The 21316-nt window shown below is 43.2% G+C and overlaps 5 protein-coding genes across 5 annotated transcripts; 2 read left to right on the forward strand and 3 right to left on the reverse strand.

The window, feature by feature from the left end:
• Positions 1-333: 333 nt before the first annotated feature.
• On the reverse strand, positions 334-6367 carry LOC109513268 (putative all-trans-retinol 13,14-reductase). The gene is made up of 11 exons (XM_019865578.1): positions 5347-6367; positions 4230-4412; positions 3392-3633; positions 3118-3313; positions 2753-2950; positions 2560-2679; positions 2335-2473; positions 2127-2236; positions 1746-1912; positions 1508-1667; positions 334-627 (listed from the first exon to the last, which is right to left on the reverse strand). The coding sequence occupies exons 1-11, from the start codon at positions 5609-5611 to the stop codon at positions 458-460; spliced, it is 1950 nt and encodes a 649-aa protein (XP_019721137.1). The 5' UTR covers positions 5612-6367; the 3' UTR covers positions 334-457.
• Positions 6368-6966: 599 nt separating this feature from the next.
• On the reverse strand, positions 6967-7762 carry gngt2b (guanine nucleotide binding protein (G protein), gamma transducing activity polypeptide 2b). Its single transcript, XM_019865580.1, has 3 exons — positions 7491-7762; positions 7309-7397; positions 6967-7218 (listed from the first exon to the last, which is right to left on the reverse strand). Exons 2-3 carry the CDS (start codon positions 7390-7392, stop codon positions 7090-7092), a joined length of 213 nt encoding a protein of 70 aa, XP_019721139.1. The 5' UTR covers positions 7393-7397; positions 7491-7762; the 3' UTR covers positions 6967-7089.
• A 1013-nt stretch (positions 7763-8775) lies between these two features.
• On the forward strand, positions 8776-11644 carry tmem101 (transmembrane protein 101). The gene is made up of 4 exons (XM_019865695.1): positions 8776-8947; positions 10493-10673; positions 10743-10889; positions 11088-11644. The coding sequence occupies exons 1-4, from the start codon at positions 8817-8819 to the stop codon at positions 11394-11396; spliced, it is 768 nt and encodes a 255-aa protein (XP_019721254.1). The 5' UTR covers positions 8776-8816; the 3' UTR covers positions 11397-11644.
• Positions 11645-11983: 339 nt separating this feature from the next.
• On the reverse strand, positions 11984-17182 carry lsm12b (LSM12 homolog b). The gene is made up of 5 exons (XM_019865696.1): positions 16997-17182; positions 14308-14441; positions 13715-13824; positions 13495-13621; positions 11984-12597 (listed from the first exon to the last, which is right to left on the reverse strand). The coding sequence occupies exons 1-5, from the start codon at positions 17121-17123 to the stop codon at positions 12505-12507; spliced, it is 591 nt and encodes a 196-aa protein (XP_019721255.1). The 5' UTR covers positions 17124-17182; the 3' UTR covers positions 11984-12504.
• A 76-nt stretch (positions 17183-17258) lies between these two features.
• g6pc3 (glucose-6-phosphatase catalytic subunit 3) lies at positions 17259-21038 on the forward strand. The gene is made up of 6 exons (XM_019865694.1): positions 17259-17678; positions 18488-18594; positions 18682-18772; positions 19215-19333; positions 19470-19611; positions 20067-21038. Exons 1-6 carry the CDS (start codon positions 17368-17370, stop codon positions 20404-20406), a joined length of 1110 nt encoding a protein of 369 aa, XP_019721253.1. The 5' UTR covers positions 17259-17367; the 3' UTR covers positions 20407-21038.
• Positions 21039-21316: the final 278 nt, after the last annotated feature.

Raw genomic sequence — 21316 nt, forward strand, 5'->3', positions numbered from 1 at the left:
TTGAAGCTTTCATACACGTCCAATCGCAGGGCTGTTTACAAACGGAAAACGGAGAGACTGTTCGGGAGAGCTCGTGAAAACTCGACGATAAGGTATCTGACCGCCCCTAAATTTTTCTCAACGGATTTAGACGATTCACAAAAATGATCAATTTAAGAAATAAAACGGCGGATTTCCGCGGATCCGCGGAAAATTGCCATGTATGACTTAAGTGCCAATTTCACAACTGGATTTGTTGCGCAGGTGCCATCCTGTGACAGCTCCACGCCTGATTCGGGTCATTTGGTTGGGTGAGCAAATATTTTTGGTCATAGAGTGTAGATTCATAAATAAAACAACGATCATTCACATTTCCATGAAAGTTATGGGCTTAGTTTGAAGCTATTCTTTGATCACCTGCAGATCCTGCGAAAGTTTGTTAAAAAAAATAAAAAAAAATCAAAAAAAGTGCATCTGCTCACTGCATCTTCTTCCGAGCAAGCAGAGCCAGCTCCTTGGCCTGACGCCACTTGAGCTTCTTCTTGATGAAGAGCAGGTCGATGTAGACGATGTGGTCCAGCACGGCCGAGGCACACAGGACACCGCCATGCAACGCGCCCGCTATTCCGCAGCTGAATACGTCTTGACCTGGAAGACGACAACCGTTTTTTCCTCTTAGCCAACTTAACACATGACTCCTTCCTACCTTAACTTGGAGGTAATTAAAAGCTATGACATGACTGTGTCGTATCACAATAAATATGACATCCCAGCGCGCATGCAGAATTCCTCTTTTCTCATGTAGAGTTGTACAGGTGAGGTAAGGTGACCTGAGAAAAACAGTTCCAACTTGCATGCGCATATCACGGGTCAAAAATTTATTCCATGGGAAAAAAATGACTGCTTTGGCAATTTAGGAACTCATTTCTTGTCATTTGGAATACGATGTTAAAATGATTCTACTCGTTATCGGTTTCTTGAGGTCAATACATCACCTTTTTTTTTGTTTGTTTTGTTTTTTTTAATAGTGGCTCGAACAGAGTTGCAAAGTACAGCGATCAATTCATTAAGTTGGCAACATTGACGGTGCTCGATGTTTGCAGCTGTGTTAGTGGAAGCAGTGCACATCACACATCAGCGAGCGAAGTTGGATATACAGTATACAAAATTTTGGAGAATTTTTTTTGTCATCGTCCTATAACTATTATTATTATTATTATATATATATTTTTTAAACACCAAGTCACTTTGCCAATATTATTACTACAGTGCATATGAGCTAAGGACAGTGGATAAATCTTGAAATTTGTTTCAATTTGGTTAACATTATGTATTGAGCGGGAAATGAATATTTCGGTTTAAAAAGGAATTGAGGGGTACAGTTATGTTCAATTGGCATTCGGATTATCAGAGGGGGGGTCCATGGAATTTTTTTACCCCCTGTATTGGGTCCCCGTACCCCAAAACCCCGATTCTAACTTAAAAGCCTGGGTTGCTTGCTCTGTGTCTGACATCTGAGGGTTCTTACCGGAGAGGTAGAGGTTTTTAACAGGCGTGTGGCAGCGGTTCCTCGCCACCGCCTCGGCTTGGAAGCGCTCCAGGTTGTGCTCCGCTGAGTACATGGCTCCGCGCTGGGCGCCCAGGTAGTGCATGTTGGTCAGAGGCGTGGCCACGTCCTGGAAGACCAGCTGGGAGGGCAAACTGTGGTGGTTATAAAAGGATGTCCACCGGACAGATCGCCGACGTCCCCGCGACCGACAACCGACCTTGTCTTTGATTTTTGGGAACAACTGACAAGCCCAGTCGAAGAGCTTGTTGGCAAATCTCATTTTGTAGTTGTGATATTCGTCGCCACGTTTGCGGACCGCCGTGTCCTTCCACTCCTCGAACCATTCGTATTTCACCATGGTCAGGATGGTCATGCAAGATTTTCCTGTGGTGGACACCATTTATGGATGTCAAAACAGCCATCTATACATTTTTTTCCAGATCCAACTTAACCGAATTCGGGTGAGCGGGTGACTTTTTGACAAAGAAACATGCTCATCTTCACTTTTGTGGACGAGTCTTCAATGAACCTAAGTGTGAGGGGAAGCCAAAATACCCAAGCACCATGTCCTCGAAAACACTAATGTGTAGCTTTGTACCAGGGTGTCTTATCTTGGCCTCTGGGTCTTTGGAAGACGGCATGGTGATGAACATCATGGGGATGTTGTCTGGTGCTTCCTCTTTGCTCAAACTAAAAAAGTCCTCCATCCTACAACAAACACAAAAAGGACACATTTAAAATGGAGATCATCCAGACATTTAAAAAAAACAAAAAAACAATTTGGACTGCTCTACGCGTTTACTTACGATTTGTCCATGTCGTTGTTTTTGAACAGCCAGAAATTTGTGGACTCTAGACCGAGCTCCTCCTCTGTGCCGTCGAAACCAGAGAAGACCAAAAAGGATCCCCGACCGTGCTTCATCATGTTCAGCCTCTCCTGAATGTCTGCAGAGGAATAGCGTTTCTTCGTTCTGAACGTCGTACGTTCTAACTTTGATAAACCAAAAAAAAAAACGTTGCTTTTGCATCACCTGGCTTGACCTGGATCTCAGGGGGGAGAAGTTTCTGGAAGGTGGTAAAGATGCCGCAGTTTGAGACAACCACCGGTGCGTGGATCGCCACCTCTTCTCCGCCTTTCCTCACCTTCACGCCTGCAATGTGACGCAGAGATGAAATCTTGACTTCAAGAGTCTTCAGTATCCTACCTGGGATTCAGTTTCGTACCGTGTGCCGCCCCCTTGTCGTCAACCAGGATCTGCGAGACGGGTGCTCGCACGAGGCAGTTACCGCCGTACTTCTGAATGGTGCGGATGATGTTGAAGGCGATCTCGCTGGCGCCGCCTTTGGGGTAGTATGCCCCTCGCTTGTAGTGATGGACCAGGAGGGCATTTATCAAAATACTGGAATCCTTTGGAGGTACACCTAAGATGTAGAAAACATTTCAATGACTCAAACACTGGAAGACTTTTGGTAAAAATTGGAGAGAATCTGTGCGCGGACCAATACAAACATTGACGAGCACACAGTATGCGATTGCAGGCTGAGCAACACCACCGCACGCAGTCTAAAGGAGGCGTTTGAAGACACACCGTAGAAAAGGTACGAGAAGATGACGTGGAGATCCTTGTTGGCGGTCAGTGTGTTCACCAGGTCGGTCGCGCACGTTCCGCTGAGACGGAAAACCGGTGAGAGGAGGTCTGCGATTCCTGACTTCAACAGGAACAGAGACAGCCACTGCGGGATAAGCTTCAGGGTCGCCAGGTAGTGAGTCTTCTTGGCTGAAATCTGGCACACATCAAAGTGGGGTTCACTATGCAGAACTGGTTGAACCCAATGAGATAAGCAAGCCTCTGGTCCTTAAACCTTCATGATCTTGAAGAAGGTCTCAATGGCTTCCGCGTCATCGGGAAATTGCTTCAAGAGGTGAGATTTCATCTCTGTTTTGCCCGAGACGATGGTGTACTCCCGCTTGTCTTCCCCCTGGCCGATTTGTATCGTGTCGAAATGGGGGTTTAGCTCCTGGAACTCCAACTGGCCCTCGGACAGTTGGTCAAAAATGATGCGAAGCAGACTGTTCTTGTGCAGCTGACCAATGTAGTGAAGGCCTGCCAAACAGCAATATAGGGCATTTTATCACTTGGATTAGCGATCGATATTGAGGATATGCTTATACAGTAATCAGTATTAGAGGGTAGGTTTACCGTTGTTTGGGTTTGTATTAGCATACCGATGTAAAACTTTTCAACATGTATCTCACCTCCTGAGGAACTCGAAGGGTTAGAATTAGGGTTAAGGTTTACGGGTTGCTGATACGATTACGGGGTTAGCATAAGGCACAGGTGTCAAAGTCAAATCCCGGGGGCCAGATCTGGCCAGCCACATCATGTCAAGTTCCATGATGCTTGCTAAAGTCTGAACCAAAATTTCAAATTTTGTCACATACAATTCACAATAACAGTCATTCTTGACGTCTGATGTCAAAACTAGTTATTCATCAATTTGTTGTGCGCTGTACGCGAATATGTGGAGGGGATTAAACATTTATATGGCTTCCCAAAATTCATAACAGCCCTCTAAGGCAAACCGTAACTACAATGTGGCCCGCGATAAAAATGAGTTTGACACCCCCGGCATAAGGCTAATGTTAGCATTGTGATTAGCCGTTCGTGGTAGGGGGTAGTTCGTGTTTGCATTTTCGTACCAACATCAAACTCGAAGCCTTTCTCGATGTACGTGTGGCAACAGCCTCCGGCTTGGTCGTGTTGCTCCAGAACCAGAACCTTCTTGCCAGCCTTGGCGAGCGTGGCACCGGCAGCCAGTCCGCCGATGCCGCTTCCGATTACGATCACGTCGAGGTCCCGTGGCACCTTGTCCAAGCTGAAACCTGCATACGTTGATTACATAAGCAAGTGAGGGATGACGTTGACGAGCTTGTCAACGGTCCAGACATCATAAATGTTATTGTGTTGCACAATTGTCAGCGCGTTACGGTTTGAAGGTTAATCTATTTTCTTCAAGCTTTTCAACACTCCAATTGACAGTCGATAGCGTATTCAGCAAGTCATAAATCAGTTACGATGAACGAAGCCGTCGTACCACCGCTCATTTTTATTGAGGCTCTTGAAAGCAAAAATAGGTTATTTAGAGAAAACTTTTTTTCTACTAGCTCATCTCAGCATGACTGAAAAGTGCGCTGTTTCAACCGTATTTAAAAGTCGCCTTGCTAACCAAGAGTTTGCTAATAGTAACAGAAAGCACGATTTTTTTAAAAATATCTAAATTAAACAAATTTGAGTTTTGTACACTGTATTTATGCTCCATGCAAAAATTAACTTTTCCATAGTTTCAATGTAAATCACGCACATAACACTGAATAAAAACATGAAAATGGATGTTGAGATATTCATCGTGTATTTTCGTATTTTTTCACCTGTACATGCGCCATGCTGAAAGTTGACCCGAATATTTTGCTAAAATATGGAAAATTAGAAACGGCTCTCAATATATACACAGTATAGGACACATTTGCTAAATGCTCAAACTAAGTTGAGCTCGGTTCAAAGTTGCACCTAGAAAATGGAATAAAAACAGGAAAATTTTACATTTTAATAAACTATTTTCAGAAGTTTTCCACAGTATGCTCTTCATCATGAGAATTGCTCATATTTTTTGCTAAAATAAGATAAATGTGGTTGACGGTTTTAACCAACTTGCAGTAGGAGGCATGTACAAGCACAATATTTTTGGGGAAAGTGTCAATCAATACAGCAATGCAATGAGAAACCAATGACGTGTTTGTAGAGCGTTCATTATCTTACCTTGCTTGATGACTTTGTCCCGCTTCTTCTGGTCAAACTCTCGGGGTCCAGGAGGCCTGACAGAGTTCAGGGAGAAGGGGCTGCGCTTGCCAAAGAGGTACCAGTAGGTGCACCCCAGCCACACTAGCAACCACGCGATGAATACGAGGAGCCACATGGTGGATGTGACGGTTTGTGAATGTTTCTCCCGTCGGGACGCACCTTTTAGTAGGCACAAGTGGATCCTGGCACGGGGCGGGGAGTTAAATAACATAACACCATTCATATCATACACAAGTCATAAAGATAAGGCCTTTGGGTTACTAAGATTTTTACACCATGGTAGCTTTGATTTTATTTCACATTTTAAACATATTCACACTTAATTTTACACTAAACAAGTAAAAAAGAAAACCATTAAGAGGCTTTGCAATACATTTTGTTTTTGCAAGCCGCCACCATCACGGCTTATCATGATAGGTCAGGTATCTTCAATTATGCTTATCTGATAAGGCAATTAAGATAAAAAAAACGTCCAGTGGATGAGTCATTTTCGACTTGTGTAAAGTGTTCCAGTTAGTGGATCTTGGCGACCACGGAGCTGACTTTACACAAACACGAGGAGGCATGTTAGAAAATGGTGCAATGACCCATTTTCTATCATGTAAACCACTTCGTGCAATCCGCAATCACATCATCAACATGAACAAGGTAAGACCATTTACACGGGACTGTAAGTTATGCTATCAAGCTTGCAAACTTAGAGCCGCATTAAAAGCAAGTTGTAAACACTCTGTTGATGTTGTAAGATATAAAGAAGAAAACAAACATGTAACCATTCACGATACCAGAAACAATACAGAGTAACGGAAGTCAGCCCAAGGTCGCCAAACGATAAACAACCAGTGACATCTGAGGATTGGCTAACACGTTGTAAAGGTGCTGATATGGGCTAAACAAGGTCAAAGGACTAATGCCAGTAACCTTAAATGCCACATCCGCTCAAACGAATATTGTGACTTCAGCTTTCTAGCAATGATGTAAATCAACAAAATTCACTTGTGAGCAAGAATTCATGGGGCACGAATATTTTTGCCCCATCGCAGAAGAACAAGAAGCAAGAAGACACACAAACATCATTCGGGATAAATTTCACTGACAGAAAAACTTGCTAACATGAATGACAATACAATTGTTTGGTTTATTATTGAATTATGTGAAGCTTTTTGAGATGCGGAATTATTTCGGAAAAAATGTCCCTTTTTTTTCTCCACAAAAATGTTATTTCCACGGACACAAGATCTTAGGGGAAACTGTCTAATCCGTAAAGTCACACTTTATGGATTACAGTGTACTCGTAAGAAATCGTGAAAATGCAAAGTTTCCATCATCAAGTTGTTCAATAATGAAAGGGATAAATGCATCAACTGCTGGCAGCCACAATCTGCTTCCTGGCCCATCCAATTAGTGGATGAAGTGAAGCTTCAGAAAGAAGCAGGAAGTGACGCCGGGACACCGCCAAATGCAAGTAAATCCTATTAGAAGTTTGGCTAAAGCGGTTAACCTTGTTTGAGCGTTACGAGCATTAAAAGTGCCATAGGATAAAAGTGATAAAAAAAAAAAAAAAAGTCAGGACTCATCTTTCTTGAAGCCAGTTGCATTTAATTACAAAGAGCCATACTTTACATATCTGATCTTGCTAGCGTGCTGTACATTCCATCTGCGGGAATTCGGTCGGTGGTCGTAGAAAATTCCAGCTGTGTGCTATGTGATTAGACAACCGCCCTTGTCCCCTTTGTAGGGGTTTTTGTCATCGGGGACTCCCTTGATGAGTGGGTCGTTGGGAAGCAGCGCCTCCACAAAGGAGATTGTGTCTGTGCAATTTGCACTCACCTGGAAAATAAGTCACATATCAGATTGGGAGCATTTGAGATGCAATATAAAAGGGTGAAATGTAATTAAATTTTTCATTAATAGACATACTGCTGTCCTTGGTGTGTTCACTTCTTTCTTCAGCTGCTCCAACTCCATTTTCAAGATCTCTTTATCAGACATATCCCGAGCCATCCTGACTGTAGAGAGAAACCAACAATCTTCAGTGCAAAAAATCCCACTTAACATCAACACATCCCAAATGATCGGAAATTCTCAATAGGAATATTTACCTGTGGAATGGCGGGGATCGCCGACAAGCAAAGTGGAAAAAAGTCTCCGAGTAAAATCTTATGTACGGTCTTCGCACCGACTGACCGACTCATCCTGTCCCACTGCTCTTCAGCCCGGCTCATCTGATCACCTGATGTCGCCAATCCGCCGTGATTGGATTAAACATTCAAGAATTGTGACCGCTTTGAGTAGGAAACGATGACGTAGATTTGTAGACAAAACTAATACCACACACACACACTTTTCCATGGTTTTACAGAACAAAACTTTGAAGCATTCACAGTGCAGTGTGGAAAAGTATGTGACTCTTTTCATTTCATAGCTGGGTCCTTAAATAGGTGCCGATGAGCAGCAGGGCCAATAATAATGCAAAAAAAAATTAAGACATCCTTTGTTTAATCTCAGCCAGGCATGGCTCTAGATCACAGCAATTGTGTGGGTTTGTTATTTCTAAAGACGAAGTGCATATCATCGGCATAACAGTGAAAACGTATGTATTTACATATCACCACGCAGAAGCATGTAGATCATAGGTATCAAACTCAGGTACTGGAGGGCTGCTGTCCTGCATGTCTTCCAAGTCTCCCTGTTGTAACACACCTGGCTCAAATGAACAGGTTCAATGTCAGGCTTCCGCAGACCTTGCTGATGATCTGATCGTTTGAACGAGGTCTGAAGGACCGTGTTGCCCTGTTTTTTTTCTATCTACACCTTAAGCAGGAGTCAGCGCTTAAGCCTTTTTCAAAATCTGGGTTAGGCTCTTTCACACGACAGTTTAAATTCAGTGACGTCGCCATGGATTAGCCACAATGGATACCAAAAACAAACAAATTTACAAAAATCTTCAAAATTTGTATCGTGCAAATCAGCTTTCATGAGTAAATACATTTTGCCACTTGCACTTGGCAGGGTCTCATTTGACAAATTATAGTGCCTTTCCTTTGTTTTTGTTGGAAAACACAAACGTGCGACAGCACGACAAGTCTCAATTTTGAGCTATAACGCTTTCATTTTTAAGTATGTAAACTCAACGAGACATAACGACCTCACCAAACTGGGAGAAAAACAGCAACCACAAGACACACGTGGACGTAATCTTGCACTTCCCCTCTAAGTGGCAGCGTCAGAAATGTCCTCGTAAAACATTCCCGTACCCTGCAGTTCTGTCAGCCAATGGCAAGACGCCTTCTTCTCGCGCGAAATGTCTCTTTCAAAATAATAGGTTACGACGACTCTATTGTAGTCTCTACGTTGTCGAAAAAGACATTGGCTTTTACTTTGACATGATGTAGTCCGATGAGGCACGGTCGTCGTAAACGACCAACATGGCGGCGCCGAATAGGAAGCAGCTGTTGAGGTTTCTCAGCCAGTTTGGTGCTTTTATTTTGACCCGCTTTGGATTCTGGAACTGCTTCTGTATGCTAATGCTGTTTGCCGAACGAGCCGACTCCAAAAGGTAAAATATACATAGATATATTTGTAAATACGAGGTCTTTATAAGCCGCAATGTTTGGGTAAGTTAGCCAAAAGCTAAACCAAAACAAACAAAAAAAATCAACCCCCTTTGACATTTATTGTGAAGGAACGTCGTATTTATAGACGATTTACGTATATTTGCTCGTGGAATCGAATCGTTTCTGGGTCTCCATAGTAGGGAGGTCAAAATTCGGTTTTGGGTGTCCTGTATATCGTTTGCGTGTGTTGGTCTTTGAGACCTCCACGCACTGAAGACCTGTAATTACGTAGAATCGTGTAATTATTACTCCAGCTCTCAAGTTTCAACCATCTTGTGCCCTGAACATTAAAAAAAAAAAAAAAAAAAAAAGCTAAAATAACTTTTTTTTCAGTTGAATCGATATTTTAGCTTGCTTGCCATTCCTCTTTTGGAAACTGCTTATTTCTCACATCTGCGCAACAAGATTCAGTTTCTTAGAAGTACACGAGTTGGGTCTTATTGTGTAAGACGGTCAAAAAAGTTTTGAACCATCAAGCACGGCAGGTAAATTTAAAGCCCCTTTTACTCTGTAATACACGAAGACACTTGCCAAAGTAGAATATTTTGTGAGTGAGCTGTTTATTGTTTCAGTGCACACAAAAACCGGGACACGGACAAGAGTCATGGCTTTGTGTCATCGTTTTTCCATTATTTCTTGTTCAGTTTGGAGGGTCTGGATTTAAAACAAAATAAATCATCTTTCAATCCACATGCATGGATGCCAATCGGACACATGTGAATTGTTGAATCGTTTGCAGGCGGCAGAGTTTTAATCACAGACACCTGCATTGCAGAAATAGCGCCGACTGTCAATGCTTGTTAGCGGCTTCACATTTTAAAAGGACTGAGGAAAAAAAAAAAAAAGGAAGATGTAGCTAAAATAACTTTTACATGTAGATGAATTTAAATTTTGCAAAATACAATAAAAAAAACTTCAAAATAATTTATTTTCAGATCAAATCAGTAATGGTTTACAATAAAATTAAATCAAAACGTTCATCGCTAGTGTTAAATATTGTGCGTCTGAAAAAAATTATTTGCTACTCACCAATCCGCCTATCATAAGATTTTTTTGGGGAATCCCTGTTATGCGCTTAAAAGTACAGTATACAGTATTCACTGGTCTTCCCACTCTTCATGGAACAATAAGTTGCCACTAGATGGCGCCAAAGTATCACTAAAATTTGACAAGGTTGTGGTGCCATCTTGGTGCTGAGGAAAAGAGGGGATACACCTTTGCTCTCCTCATGCTTTTGGAAAACTGATGTCAAGTCTAGTGTAACATATGGTTCATTGCTTTCCTCTTCTCTCATGCTAATAAGGTTTAATACAATATTAATTGAATACTATGATTACATTATTGTGTTGTTTTGACACAATCTATACATTTTAAACTAAACATGTTTAGAAGAAAAAAACACATTGATAATTGTGCATCACATCTGTAAGGCGGACGTAAAACTCATCAACGAAATGATTAAGCATCGTTTGGATTGTCGCCTACAGGAAGCCAGACATCCCTGTGCCGTACCTGTACGTGGACATGGGGGCGGCGGTGCTCTGCGCCAGCTTCATGTCGTTTGGAGTGAAGAGGCGTTGGTTTGCCATGGTTGCCGCCATCCAGGTAGCGGTCAGCACATACGCATCCTACATTGGGGCACAGGTGCACTACGGCGACTGGCTTAAGGTGAGCGTCCCGACAGGTGTCTGTCAATCGTGACAAAACTAAGTGGACAAATGAGCGGCCTCTCAACAGGTGCGCATGTACTCCCGAGCGCTCGCCATCATCGGGGGCTTCCTTGTTCTGGCCAGTGGGGCGGGAGAGGTTTACCGGAGGAAAGCTCGCAGCAGGTCCCTGCAGTCCACCGGACAAATCTTCCTGGGAGTCTATCTCATCTGTGTGGTAAGATCTCTATTGCAACACTCATCCTACATGATGCATCTTGGACCCTTTTCATTTTGTAAAACCATATTAGGCTATACATGTTGCACGGGGTGTGGGGGGGACGGGACTGATCTGATCAATTTAAAAAATGTTTTCCATTGTCACCAATAGCCCTTTGAAAGAAACAAAACGATACCTGTGGGTGTGTGCTTGCAGGCGTACTCGTTGCAGCACAGCAAAGAGGACCGCCTGGCCTACTTGAACCACCTACCAGGCGGCGAGGTGGCACTGACGCTGCTGGCTGCGGCATTGGGCGCGCTGGCTGTGGCCTTCCTGTCTGGGCGCTACGTGCGCACGGCGGCACAAATCCTCGCCACGGCCCTGCCATTGGTCGTGCTGCTTATCGACGGCAACCTGGGCTACTGGCACCACACGCGCAAGGTGGAATTCTGGAACCAGATGAAACTCATCGGGCACAACGTGGGAATTTTCGGCGCAGTGCTCATCCTGGCGACGGATGCCTAGGAGATCATCCGCTGGGAAAAAGGAAAAAAAAAAACTGTCCACATGCTGTCCCCGAAGCCTTCTGGTGCAGTCCTACATCTTCGGGGTTAAATTAGTCTGAAAGGGAAACTCCAAGATGATTGATGCTCTGTAACAGCACCCTTAACACTATTTGTTTTTTTTTTCTTTGCAAGCTTTTGATGTAAATATATCCTTTTATACATTTGCATTGTCATTTTGATGTCATTAAAATGATATGATCTTATAAATTCACTGGATGGAGTCATTTGGATTAAATCCAACTTCAATTGGATTATTTCTGTAATATAATTTTTTTGAGTTATATCATTCAAATCTCTGGTGTTCAGACAATTGCATTTTTAAAAACCAAAACTATTAATATTTTCCCTTTTTTTTCCTTCACATTTTTGTTATTTCAAATTATTGGTGTCCCACACGACAATGACACTTCACGGCTAACCACGTTTTGATATAAATTTAGCTTAGTCAAAAAAAAAAAAAAAAAAAACCTATGGCTTTTCAAAAATGGCTAAAATTTACAGTCAGAATTTTTGTTACGTTTATTTTAGAAAATGTCCTTTAAAGTGTGGCGTTTCAAGTCACATTTTGTTTTAAAATACAGAAAATACAGACAGTAGAACATGGGAGACGGCCAAAACAAACAAACAAAAAAAAAAAAAGATGACAGAAAATAAAGCTAACAAGCCTTTCTGACTGCGCTAGTTTTTGTCTTTTCTGAAATGAAACTGAAGGCGAAGAGAGGGAAGGAAGGGATGGGAGGGGGGAGCGGGAGGCAGGATTCAAGTTAGTTAAGGAAACTATGGTGGCTTTTATGGTTCATGATTAAATTATTCTTTATAAAGTCTAATTTTAAGATTTTATCTTTCTCTCTTTCGCATTTTTTTTTCTTTTTTATCATCTTCATGATCCAGGAAGGAACTTCAGCGCACCGCCTCGTAGCGGACGCCTGCGCTTAGGACAAGGAATGCCGACTCGGCTTGGCGGTGGCAGCAGGAGCGGGAAGGGCGGGCGCCCGCCCCAGGACCCCATCCCTACAACCGCCTCATCCTCCTATGCCGCCGCCGCCCGGCCTCCCCACGGCGGCGCCTCAAGAAGATAAAGTGGAGTCCTTCTGTGTTTGCTGTGCTTGTGAACGCTGCATGGACTTCTGACTTTCCACGTCTCTAAAATGTTTCTCCACCTGTGCAGGGGGAAACGAGGGGGTTGGGGGGGTGGGCGGGGACCGTGTCAATGTCACCATGGCGACAACTTCCCCATTTCCTCTCCTTCACATTATACAGGCTTTTCACACAGTTGAGAGACAAACAATCCGGTAAGTTTTTGTGGTAAACACATGCAGTATACTGTAGATTATATATATATATATATTTTTTTTTTTAATCAAACACAAAAATGTAGCGCAATTGTCGATTGCTGCAAAGTAGAGGGGAAAAAGGACAGGGTGGAAATTGAGAGGCGATTGGCACTGAACAATTGCCTCATTTACTGTCCTGCCCCCGTCCATGCTTTTCGGCGACTGATTCCCCACGCTGTTTTCATTTTATCAGCATTTTGTAGAGAAATCGCCGGAATTCCAAAGGATTCATAAGCTTGTCAGTGTGTATGAGTTCACAGAAGGCCAGCCTGCTCCATCTATTCTTTTATTAACAGTACTGTAATATTGCTGTAATTTCGTGAATTAAATAATTTAAAGTACAACTCAAAACATTTAAATCATTTTTCTAATACTTAAATATCAAAAAAAGAATAAATAAAAAATAGAAATTGACTGTCAGCAAACATTTTCCCACCCGATTTAGGATATTAGAAACTTTAAACTGACATTTTCCAAAGAGGGAGAACAATTATGTGGAATCAGGCATCTACTACAGTAGACCGACAGTACGACTTCATTCCGGTGTGGCTGCAAATAGCTTTACCATTATAAACAAAGAAATATTTCAAAATAGAACAGACTACTTTTCAAAGTCATACACGTTTAACCTTTAAGGAGCCACCCAGATTGTCTGATTGTTTTGTTCGAAACGGCAAGATAAACGATTCACGTGAAAGTAATCATCAAGATTAGCGTACTCACTATTTTGCGTACATGACTTAAAGCGCTTCCCTCTTTGCCTTTGCAGTTGTCCACCTGGTAAGGCGGCGAGATGACGACGTCGTCCATCACGATAATGTTCTTCTCCTGCCATTTACACTCTTTGATGCTGCGCACGTGGAGACGAGAGCATTGAGTTGACAAGAACATGGAGGGAAAACAACAACCACAACTATGCGCAGTTGAACTTGATGGTGCTTACGTTTTGTGAATAGTCTGGAATAGCTGCTGGCCCTCAACAGACACCCCAGCACTGATTGCATAGGCTTGGGACAGCTTGTCCTCCTTTTCTGTCTTTGCTCGATTGGCAAGCTGGAAAAAGAAAAAAAAAAGGGGGGGGGGGCTCAGCTGAATTAACACGCCCATTTAGCCACAACATCAAACATGACATGAAAGAACACAGTTGAAAGAAATAAAAAATTGAGGACCCATTTGGTGTCTACTTCTAACGGCGTCTACCACAATAGCTCCAGTTAGCCATGAGCTTTTAAATCATCTTGAAATGCGCAAAAACGTCTACAATACACGGACATTCGGTGCTTCCGTACGAGGCCTAAAATGTCCATTCATCCATTTTCAATGCCACTTGTCCTCATTCGGGCCGCATGTAAGCTGGAGACTATGAGTGCTATTGCTTGCCAGTGATCTGGTCAGAGGACTGTCAAAACATGGACACAGCGCAGACTTCATTTATCAGACAATTCTGATAAAGTCAAACTTGCATCAGTTTTTTTTTTTTTTTTTAATATGCGCTCACTGTGGTCCTGTTTGCAAACACGCAGCTGTCACACTGACCTTGCTGACGTTCAGCGATGCTAGAGGGGGCGGAGTCTCAGTGCGGTCGGTGATGATGTCCACTTCGGAAACGTAGGCTAGGTTGATCAGAACAACGTCGCTGAGGTTGGGCTTGCCGCTGGAAGAAGCACATTCTGGAGGCGGGTAGTCAAGGACTGCGGCACCAGAGCGGGTGACAAACAAGCCTGTCAAACAACTGACTTGATACAAAATATGAGGGGGTGGGAACTTGTTTTCATGAGTGACCAACGGTCAGCCGCTGGCTTTTTCGAATTTGGATCACCGGCGCATGGCGTTGCAACATCGCGGATGCAAGCGGCAATCAAAAACATCCATGAGCTTCCTTTCACACACCCCCCAAAAAAATGTTTCCGGCGGCAAGATGAGCCATGCAAATACAGTATACATATATTGTGCTTCACAACAATATTTAAATCTTTTTATAATTTCATAAGTACCTGGGCATGAGGGGGAAAAGTGTCCAATCCACAATGACAATTACAGCTAGAAGTAGATTATATCGGCAATCAAATTTTTTTGGGCAACATGCAGAAATCAAATAGGTGGTGGGTCCGCACAGCAAACGAGCATGTTGCAATATATTACTAAATGTAGCAAGTCGCTTGCAAAAAGGAAAAAAACAAAACTGATAACGTCGCCAAAGAAAGGTTACGACAAGCATGTCAACCGTGATCACTTCGCACGCAAAAAGTCGACAGGCTCACAATCCTCTTCCGCCCTCCACTGATCCCACCCCTCAATACATGCATCCAATCAGAAAACAGACACCTCGGCCCTGTCACACGATGTGTGGCGGGCCGGAGGAGCAGGGTGGTTTGGGCGGCATCTCTGCATTTTTCAGCCAATAGTCGTTGGGTTCTACAGAAACATTTACAAAGGGGGCAAATCACGAATGGGCGAAGGTTCACTGTGTGGTACAGTACACACAAGAAGTATATTGGGTTTTAGGTGAAACTTCAGGCAGTCTTGTTCACATGTTGCCATGATGAGACCAAGACAACATCAAACAATTGAGCTGAGTGCAACCATGTTATCATCAAGTTGCATCAAAGAGAGACAGAGAAAGAGAGTGAAAGTGTCACAGGAAGATGTCCTTGGAAATATACCGGTTGATGCATGGATCAAACTAATGAAATTTTGCTATTCGGCCCCTTGTGAGAGAACACAAAGGTCACACTGAAGCATTGAACGCTTGGATTTGTCTATTCAAAACTTCAAAGGGAGTTGCGGTGCATTCTAGTTTTGTACACAAATTTTAACCAAAAAGTCCACAACATCTCACTTTTTTGTGAGTAGTAGTGTATAACAGCAGCCGTGAGGTTATTTTGCCTCACAGACTGTTTTCACAAAGACATTTTGACATGCCCAGCATAGAAACAAATACAACTCAGCATTATGCTAATGTTGTTCCTTTGATACAGCTTCTGTTTTGGAGAAGAAGTTATAGGCTCTCTTTCTCAATACTTGGCCTCCTTTTTTTTTTTTAAAGAAAAGCTCTCCGAAACATGTTTGTTTTACTCGTTTTTGCTAGCTGGAGGGCATACTACTTTCCTTACGACGTGCACAAGCAAATGCACTCGATTACTAGAATATCACTTCCTACAGGCTCTGATGGTAAATGGTTCAGTCTTTCTCTGTACCCTCGTAGCAAATGGCCTGCGGTTGTTGGTGACTCCTGGCAAATAACAACTGTGACCTTGAAAGACCAGGCGGTGGCATTGTGGTTCAATTACACATAAGTTTTGACTTTGCAAGCACACCTCATGATGACTTCAATGACACACAAACTGGCAGGCTTAAAAAAAATAAATCACGCTTACCCTCAGGGATGCTCAAATGCCAATGAAAAGGGACACGTGGTGCTAATTGCTAATCATTTTTAAGACAATAGAGCCGACTGTATAAAGGATGGCGGTACATTGTACACATCCACTTGTAGAATCACACACCCATAAGGGGCTGCAGAATTGCTCAACATGAAGCTAGCGGCTAACAGAAGGCCCCACATGGATCGACTTCTCTCGCTCGTAACTGCGATAATTGTCAACATTTCAGTTGAAAAGCAGACTCGACTTAAGTGGCGAAAACGTGCGCGTGGGCAACTTTAACGGACGTACAGAGCCAAGGCCAGTGAGAGCTTGAACGATCCTAGCTAGCATGTTAGCCTTCCGACACAGCCCCTCATTGTGGCGAGAAGGGGAGCGGGTGGCACACGGGAAACCCGCGACCCCAAACACGCCTCACTTTGCACGTAGCCGCCACATAATTACACGAGAACACGTTCGAATTCAAACATACAGACAGCAGGCTGCGTTAGCCTGCTAGCTTGCCACCGTTTGCGCACACACTGCCATGATGCCTGACGCTGCCAGATAGTGATCCATGTCGACCACTGGAAACACAATGAGCAGATTCAAAACACATCCATTGACCGCAGCGGTCGCACCGGCGCGTCCGGCAACGCATCCCGAACCCCACGAACGCAGACGCATGCCACGGCGTCCCGAATCGTGCCTTTAAAACGCAGAAAGGCGTTGTTGAAGCCAGCTAGCGCCAATTACGCCAGCGCGGAGCACTATTTGACATATTTTCGGCGAGCCGACAGGCCCTCCGAGCAGGGCCAGGCCAGCCGGCCAACTGCCGCCCGGCTCCCAAACCAAAAGGATACTCAGAGTCAACATCTTGGACTGGTAGTCGAAAGCGACCACCTCTCCTTGCAACCGCTGGTCCAAGCAGGTGAGACAAGAGACATGGCTCCCGACGCTGAAATACTCCCCCGGTCCAGGAGCCGCCATCTTCTCCGCCAGCAAACCGGAGCGCGTGCCTTACGTAGCGCGACGTGATGACGTAGGCGGGGCGTGTGTCGCGAGTCACGCCGCCCAGCATCCCCGCGACGACGCTACGTTACGGCAAAACACATATGAAATAACTCATAACGTCACACGGTCACACGTTCGCCAGACGCGCTTTGTAATTAACGTCGTTATAATAACTCGTGTGCACGATGACAAGTCTGACGTTTCACGTGATTTTTCATTCATGTTAGAGCGAACTCTAGTGGAAGCGAGGTGGAAGTACGGCATCAAGCATCAAGCAGTCACACTCATTGTGATAGTCACGCAAGGACAAGTGATGGATTGTATCCACACGTACGGCATTTGGATGGCCGAAATCCTCCAAAACAGGACGAAGAGCTTGGAGAACCTCTGGCTGCTCATCACCCACGTTGGCGGCCCAAAGGCGGCTTTTCTGTTCGTCTTCCCATGCTCGTACTTTTTCTGCCGGCGGACTGGCGTCGCGGTGTTGTGGGTGGCCGCGGTCACAGAGTGGCTCAACCTGATGCTCAAATGGTAAATATATTTTTCAATTCTAATTATTTTTAATTTCCTTTTTTATATTTAAAGTGTCTAAACAGCAGTTTTGCAAAAGTATTGGTGCTCAGGCCCAAGGTTATAATAGTTTTGCTTGTTCATTATAATTCGTTTATTTCGTTTTAACTTTAGTTTTTATAATTTAGATAGTTATATTTGTCGAAAGCAAGATTAAAAACACACACACACACACACACACAAGGGTATTGTGTAATAAAGTTAACTACTCTCAAACGATTGCTCGGACTTCCTTCTTCTACAAAGCCGTACAAAACAATACAGAAATAAAAACATTTAAAAAGAACCCCAAAAGCTCAAGTATAATATACATTGACAAATACGAAAACGAAGTTAGTTAGTTTTAGTTTGATAAACCGAAGATGTCGTTTCAGTTAGCTTTAATTAATTAAAATTCTAAAAGAATGTTTTTGTTTGTATTTTATTTCATTCACCTATGTGTACTTTCAAGAAAACTTTACTGTCAAGTTCGGATACACGTAGATACAAGACATTACAGCGCAGATCAGATTTCTATCTTCTCTCACGGTGCAAACATGCAAAGCCGCTTTAGAGTGCCTCGTTGTTTTTCTTTGTTGTTTTGCTTTCGACCGTCCTTGTTCCTGATTTATTGCTTTATTGTTGGATATATGATATGAATTTGACGCACCAGCGCACAATGAGGAAAAATCGAATAGAAAATGGATGGATGTTTTTATAGTATAATTTCAACTGTTGAGCATGTGTTAAAATGCTCCCTCAAATGATTTTTTTGCCAATTTAATTTCTAGTGTGCTTTTTGGTGAAAGACCATTCTGGTGGATCGGTGAATCCCAAGCGTTCATCAACAAGTTACCCAAGGTTAGGCAGTACTCCTCCACCTGTGAAAATGGCCCAGGTGAGAATTTATGTCAGGCCAGATGAGTCGTAACTCTTCTTTCGATTTGGAACCTTTTTTTGAATATGTGTCACCCTCCCTTATCAGGCAGTCCATCGGGACATGCTATGGTCACTGCGGCGGTCTGGTGGGTGGTGGCCTCTTCCCTGCGGTCCTTCCTGTACCGCCGTAATTGCAGGTGAGGTGGTCAACAGAACTCACTTCACAACATGATTATAGTTTGGTAGTTAGTGAACAATTCTCCACAGAAGATGCTGCAAGATGCTTATTAAAGTTCACTGTCCAACTAAACATAAAACAAAGGTGTGTTTAAAACAACCACATAATTTTGCCTTTATATATTCTGTCTTAAAGCTTAATGGGAAATGCCATGGGTGGGCTAAGAAAGAGCATCAGTGTTGCGGCCCTTAGAGCAAAAGATAGTTGAACACAAACGATGTAGCAACACGTGAAGATTGACAATATAAAAGATACTCAATACAGAATTGCTGCAAGGTCTGGAGGGAATAAAAACCTCCCGCGTTGACTGACACCAAAACAAATCAACAAATGACCGGTGGACTTTTCAAATCTGCCCAACAACTTGATTTCTTTCCACTTGTATTGTTTTTGTGTTACAGCATACCGGTCACCTACATACCCTACCTGCTCTACGGTACTTTGCTGGTGGTCGTCGGCATCTCTAGAGTGTTTGTCTTAGCCCATTTCCCACACCAGGTGGTTACTGGTTCCATTGCAGGTATGAGTACCTTTTATTGTGTGCGCTAAATTAACTTGACAAATACCGTACTGACTTTTGTCAAATTAATTTTGTGTGCAATGTGCAAATAGACCTGGCAAATACTGACTTAGTCTAATTTTTTTTTCTCTGAAAGGTCTTGTGGTAGGAATGTACCTGAACAGCAGGGTTCCAGAAAAGCGCTCATTCCGGTTCTTTGTTGGTGTCGCCGTCTCCTTGCTCCTTGGCACGCTGATATTAAACGCCGGACTGCGGCAGCTGGGCGTCGACCTCTCCTGGTGAGACCTTTTTGGTGGCTCATTTGGTTGCAGAGGAAATTGCTCATGATAAAACCGTCATGAAAAATGTTCAGTAAGGTGATTAGTAGTTCGATTCCTAACCACTCTGCCGCAGCATAGCATTGTGAGAGAAATTATTTATTCACAACAAACAAGTATTCTAATGTATTGACGCCAGTGATATTTAGTGACAGCCAGAACAATTATTTGCTCTTCCATTAGATGTCAGATGTTTTTGTGACATTTATTTCCAGTGGTGTGTCATGAGATTTTCACTCAAAAACACCTGAGGAAATGGAGGGAAAAAAAATTCCAACTGAAAAAATCTTTGGAGAAAAAAAATTGAATATGCAAATCTGCCAAATGCAAACGTGACATGTGCTGGCTTTGTAATGAAATGATAGGTCTGCGTTCAATAAAAACTACACAAAGAAATGAAATCTTTCACCTTGTAGGTCTTTGGCATTGGCGAAGAAGTGGTGCAGCCGCTCCGAGTGGGTTCGGCCCGATGTGGCCCCCTTCACCTCACTGGCTCGGGACTGCGGGGCCCTGCTGGGCCTTGGTCTGGCCCAGCACTGGAAGCCTGGCGGCTGGCCGCTGCCCTGGTGGGCACAGACCGTGTCCTTGGCGCTCTCGTCTGTGGCTCTGTACTTGGTGTGCAGCGCCCCGCTGCCGCTGCGACCACCGGCGCTCTACTACGGGCTGTTTTTTGTCAAATTTGCCATGGTGCCACAGATTGTGGTGCTGGTGCCCGGATTGATCCATTTCATGATGCGCAAGATGAAGAGGAGCTAGATTCTTGTATAACTTTGCTTTCGGATATTATTTTTTTTTGTTGCTATCTTTTGCTTTTTGTCTTGATATAAATTAGTGAATCTCATAACACGAGTTTATTTGGATCATGTTCAAATGTTGCATTCGATTTGGGCGATTTTGTGAAATAGCTTTACATTTTCATTTGAGCTGACCTCATACGAACCTGACTGTGGTTTATGGCACGCAAATTGTAACCCGAGGATGCCAGTTAGATTGTGATGGTGTACCATCATGAATTTCTTGTTACGGTTGCTGTCATTGCAGTGGCAAATAATCTTTATGTGGGACAAAGTTGGTTGTAATCATATCATTTAAGTTGTCACTTGTTGATGTCGTATGTAGTGCCCTAGAAGTCAGTCAGTGTTGCAGACAATAAACGACTAAAACATGCCCCGTGTTTCGGTAGGCAACCATTTATAAATGTTTTTCCCCCTCAATACATTGTACTGTACAGGTTACAATCAGTTAGCATGAGATAAAAACACATTCTGCTTACTTTTTTTTTTTTTTTTTTTTTTTTAATAATTTTGTCTTTTTATGTATATCACAGCGATCTGAAAGCTCACATGTACAGACAAGAGAACTCTGCTCGGCAAGCAAGTACATGAATCCAAAAAAAAAAAAAAAAAGAAACCAGGTTGGGGCAGTGGCAGGGGGGCACACCAGCCTGCTATACATGTTTCCGCTTGAGAAGAATAGAACATGCATCAGACTATTTACAGCCAGCTAACACACGCACACACACACAGATTTGAACCATACACTCTTGATAGCTTCAATTTAGAAGATCTCAAAATAAGTATAATACAGGCGACACCTTCATCTCAGTAAAGATAAGGGGGACATTAACGGTACCAGGTTGAACTCCCGCAAGCAGGTTTTGGGGGGG

The sequence above is a fragment of the Hippocampus comes genome, unplaced genomic scaffold (genome assembly GCF_001891065.2).
Source record: "Hippocampus comes isolate QL1 unplaced genomic scaffold, H_comes_QL1_v1.1 scaffold58, whole genome shotgun sequence".
NCBI lineage: Eukaryota > Metazoa > Chordata > Actinopteri > Syngnathiformes > Syngnathidae > Hippocampus > Hippocampus comes.

Excerpts from the sequence above, each read along its gene's own strand:
- LOC109513268 (XM_019865578.1), bottom strand. The coding sequence starts at position 5,611 with ATGAATGGTGTTATGTTATTTAACTCCCCGCCCCGTGCCAGGATCCAC. Across the intron at positions 2,951-3,117 it reads CTTCTCGTACCTTTTCTACG|GTGTACCTCCAAAGGATTCC; the intron begins GTGTGTCTTCAA and ends TCTACATCTTAG. Across the intron at positions 2,680-2,752 it reads CGACAAGGGGGCGGCACACG|GCGTGAAGGTGAGGAAAGGC; the intron begins GTACGAAACTGA and ends GTCACATTGCAG.
- gngt2b (XM_019865580.1), bottom strand. The coding sequence starts at position 7,392 with ATGGCTCGGGATATGTCTGATAAAGAGATCTTGAAAATGGAGTTGGAG. Across the intron at positions 7,219-7,308 it reads TGAACACACCAAGGACAGCA|GTGAGTGCAAATTGCACAGA; the intron begins GTATGTCTATTA and ends CTTATTTTCCAG.
- tmem101 (XM_019865695.1), top strand. The coding sequence starts at position 8,817 with ATGGCGGCGCCGAATAGGAAGCAGCTGTTGAGGTTTCTCAGCCAGTTT. Across the intron at positions 10,674-10,742 it reads ACTACGGCGACTGGCTTAAG|GTGCGCATGTACTCCCGAGC; the intron begins GTGAGCGTCCCG and ends GCCTCTCAACAG. Across the intron at positions 10,890-11,087 it reads GAGTCTATCTCATCTGTGTG|GCGTACTCGTTGCAGCACAG; the intron begins GTAAGATCTCTA and ends GTGTGCTTGCAG.
- lsm12b (XM_019865696.1), bottom strand. The coding sequence starts at position 17,123 with ATGGCGGCTCCTGGACCGGGGGAGTATTTCAGCGTCGGGAGCCATGTC. Across the intron at positions 13,825-14,307 it reads CATCGCTGAACGTCAGCAAG|CTTGCCAATCGAGCAAAGAC; the intron begins GTCAGTGTGACA and ends TTCTTTTTCCAG. Across the intron at positions 13,622-13,714 it reads TTCCAGACTATTCACAAAAC|CATCAAAGAGTGTAAATGGC; the intron begins GTAAGCACCATC and ends CCACGTGCGCAG.
- g6pc3 (XM_019865694.1), top strand. The coding sequence starts at position 17,368 with ATGTTAGAGCGAACTCTAGTGGAAGCGAGGTGGAAGTACGGCATCAAG. Across the intron at positions 17,679-18,487 it reads CTCAACCTGATGCTCAAATG|TGTGCTTTTTGGTGAAAGAC; the intron begins GTAAATATATTT and ends TTTAATTTCTAG. Across the intron at positions 18,773-19,214 it reads CTGTACCGCCGTAATTGCAG|CATACCGGTCACCTACATAC; the intron begins GTGAGGTGGTCA and ends TTTGTGTTACAG.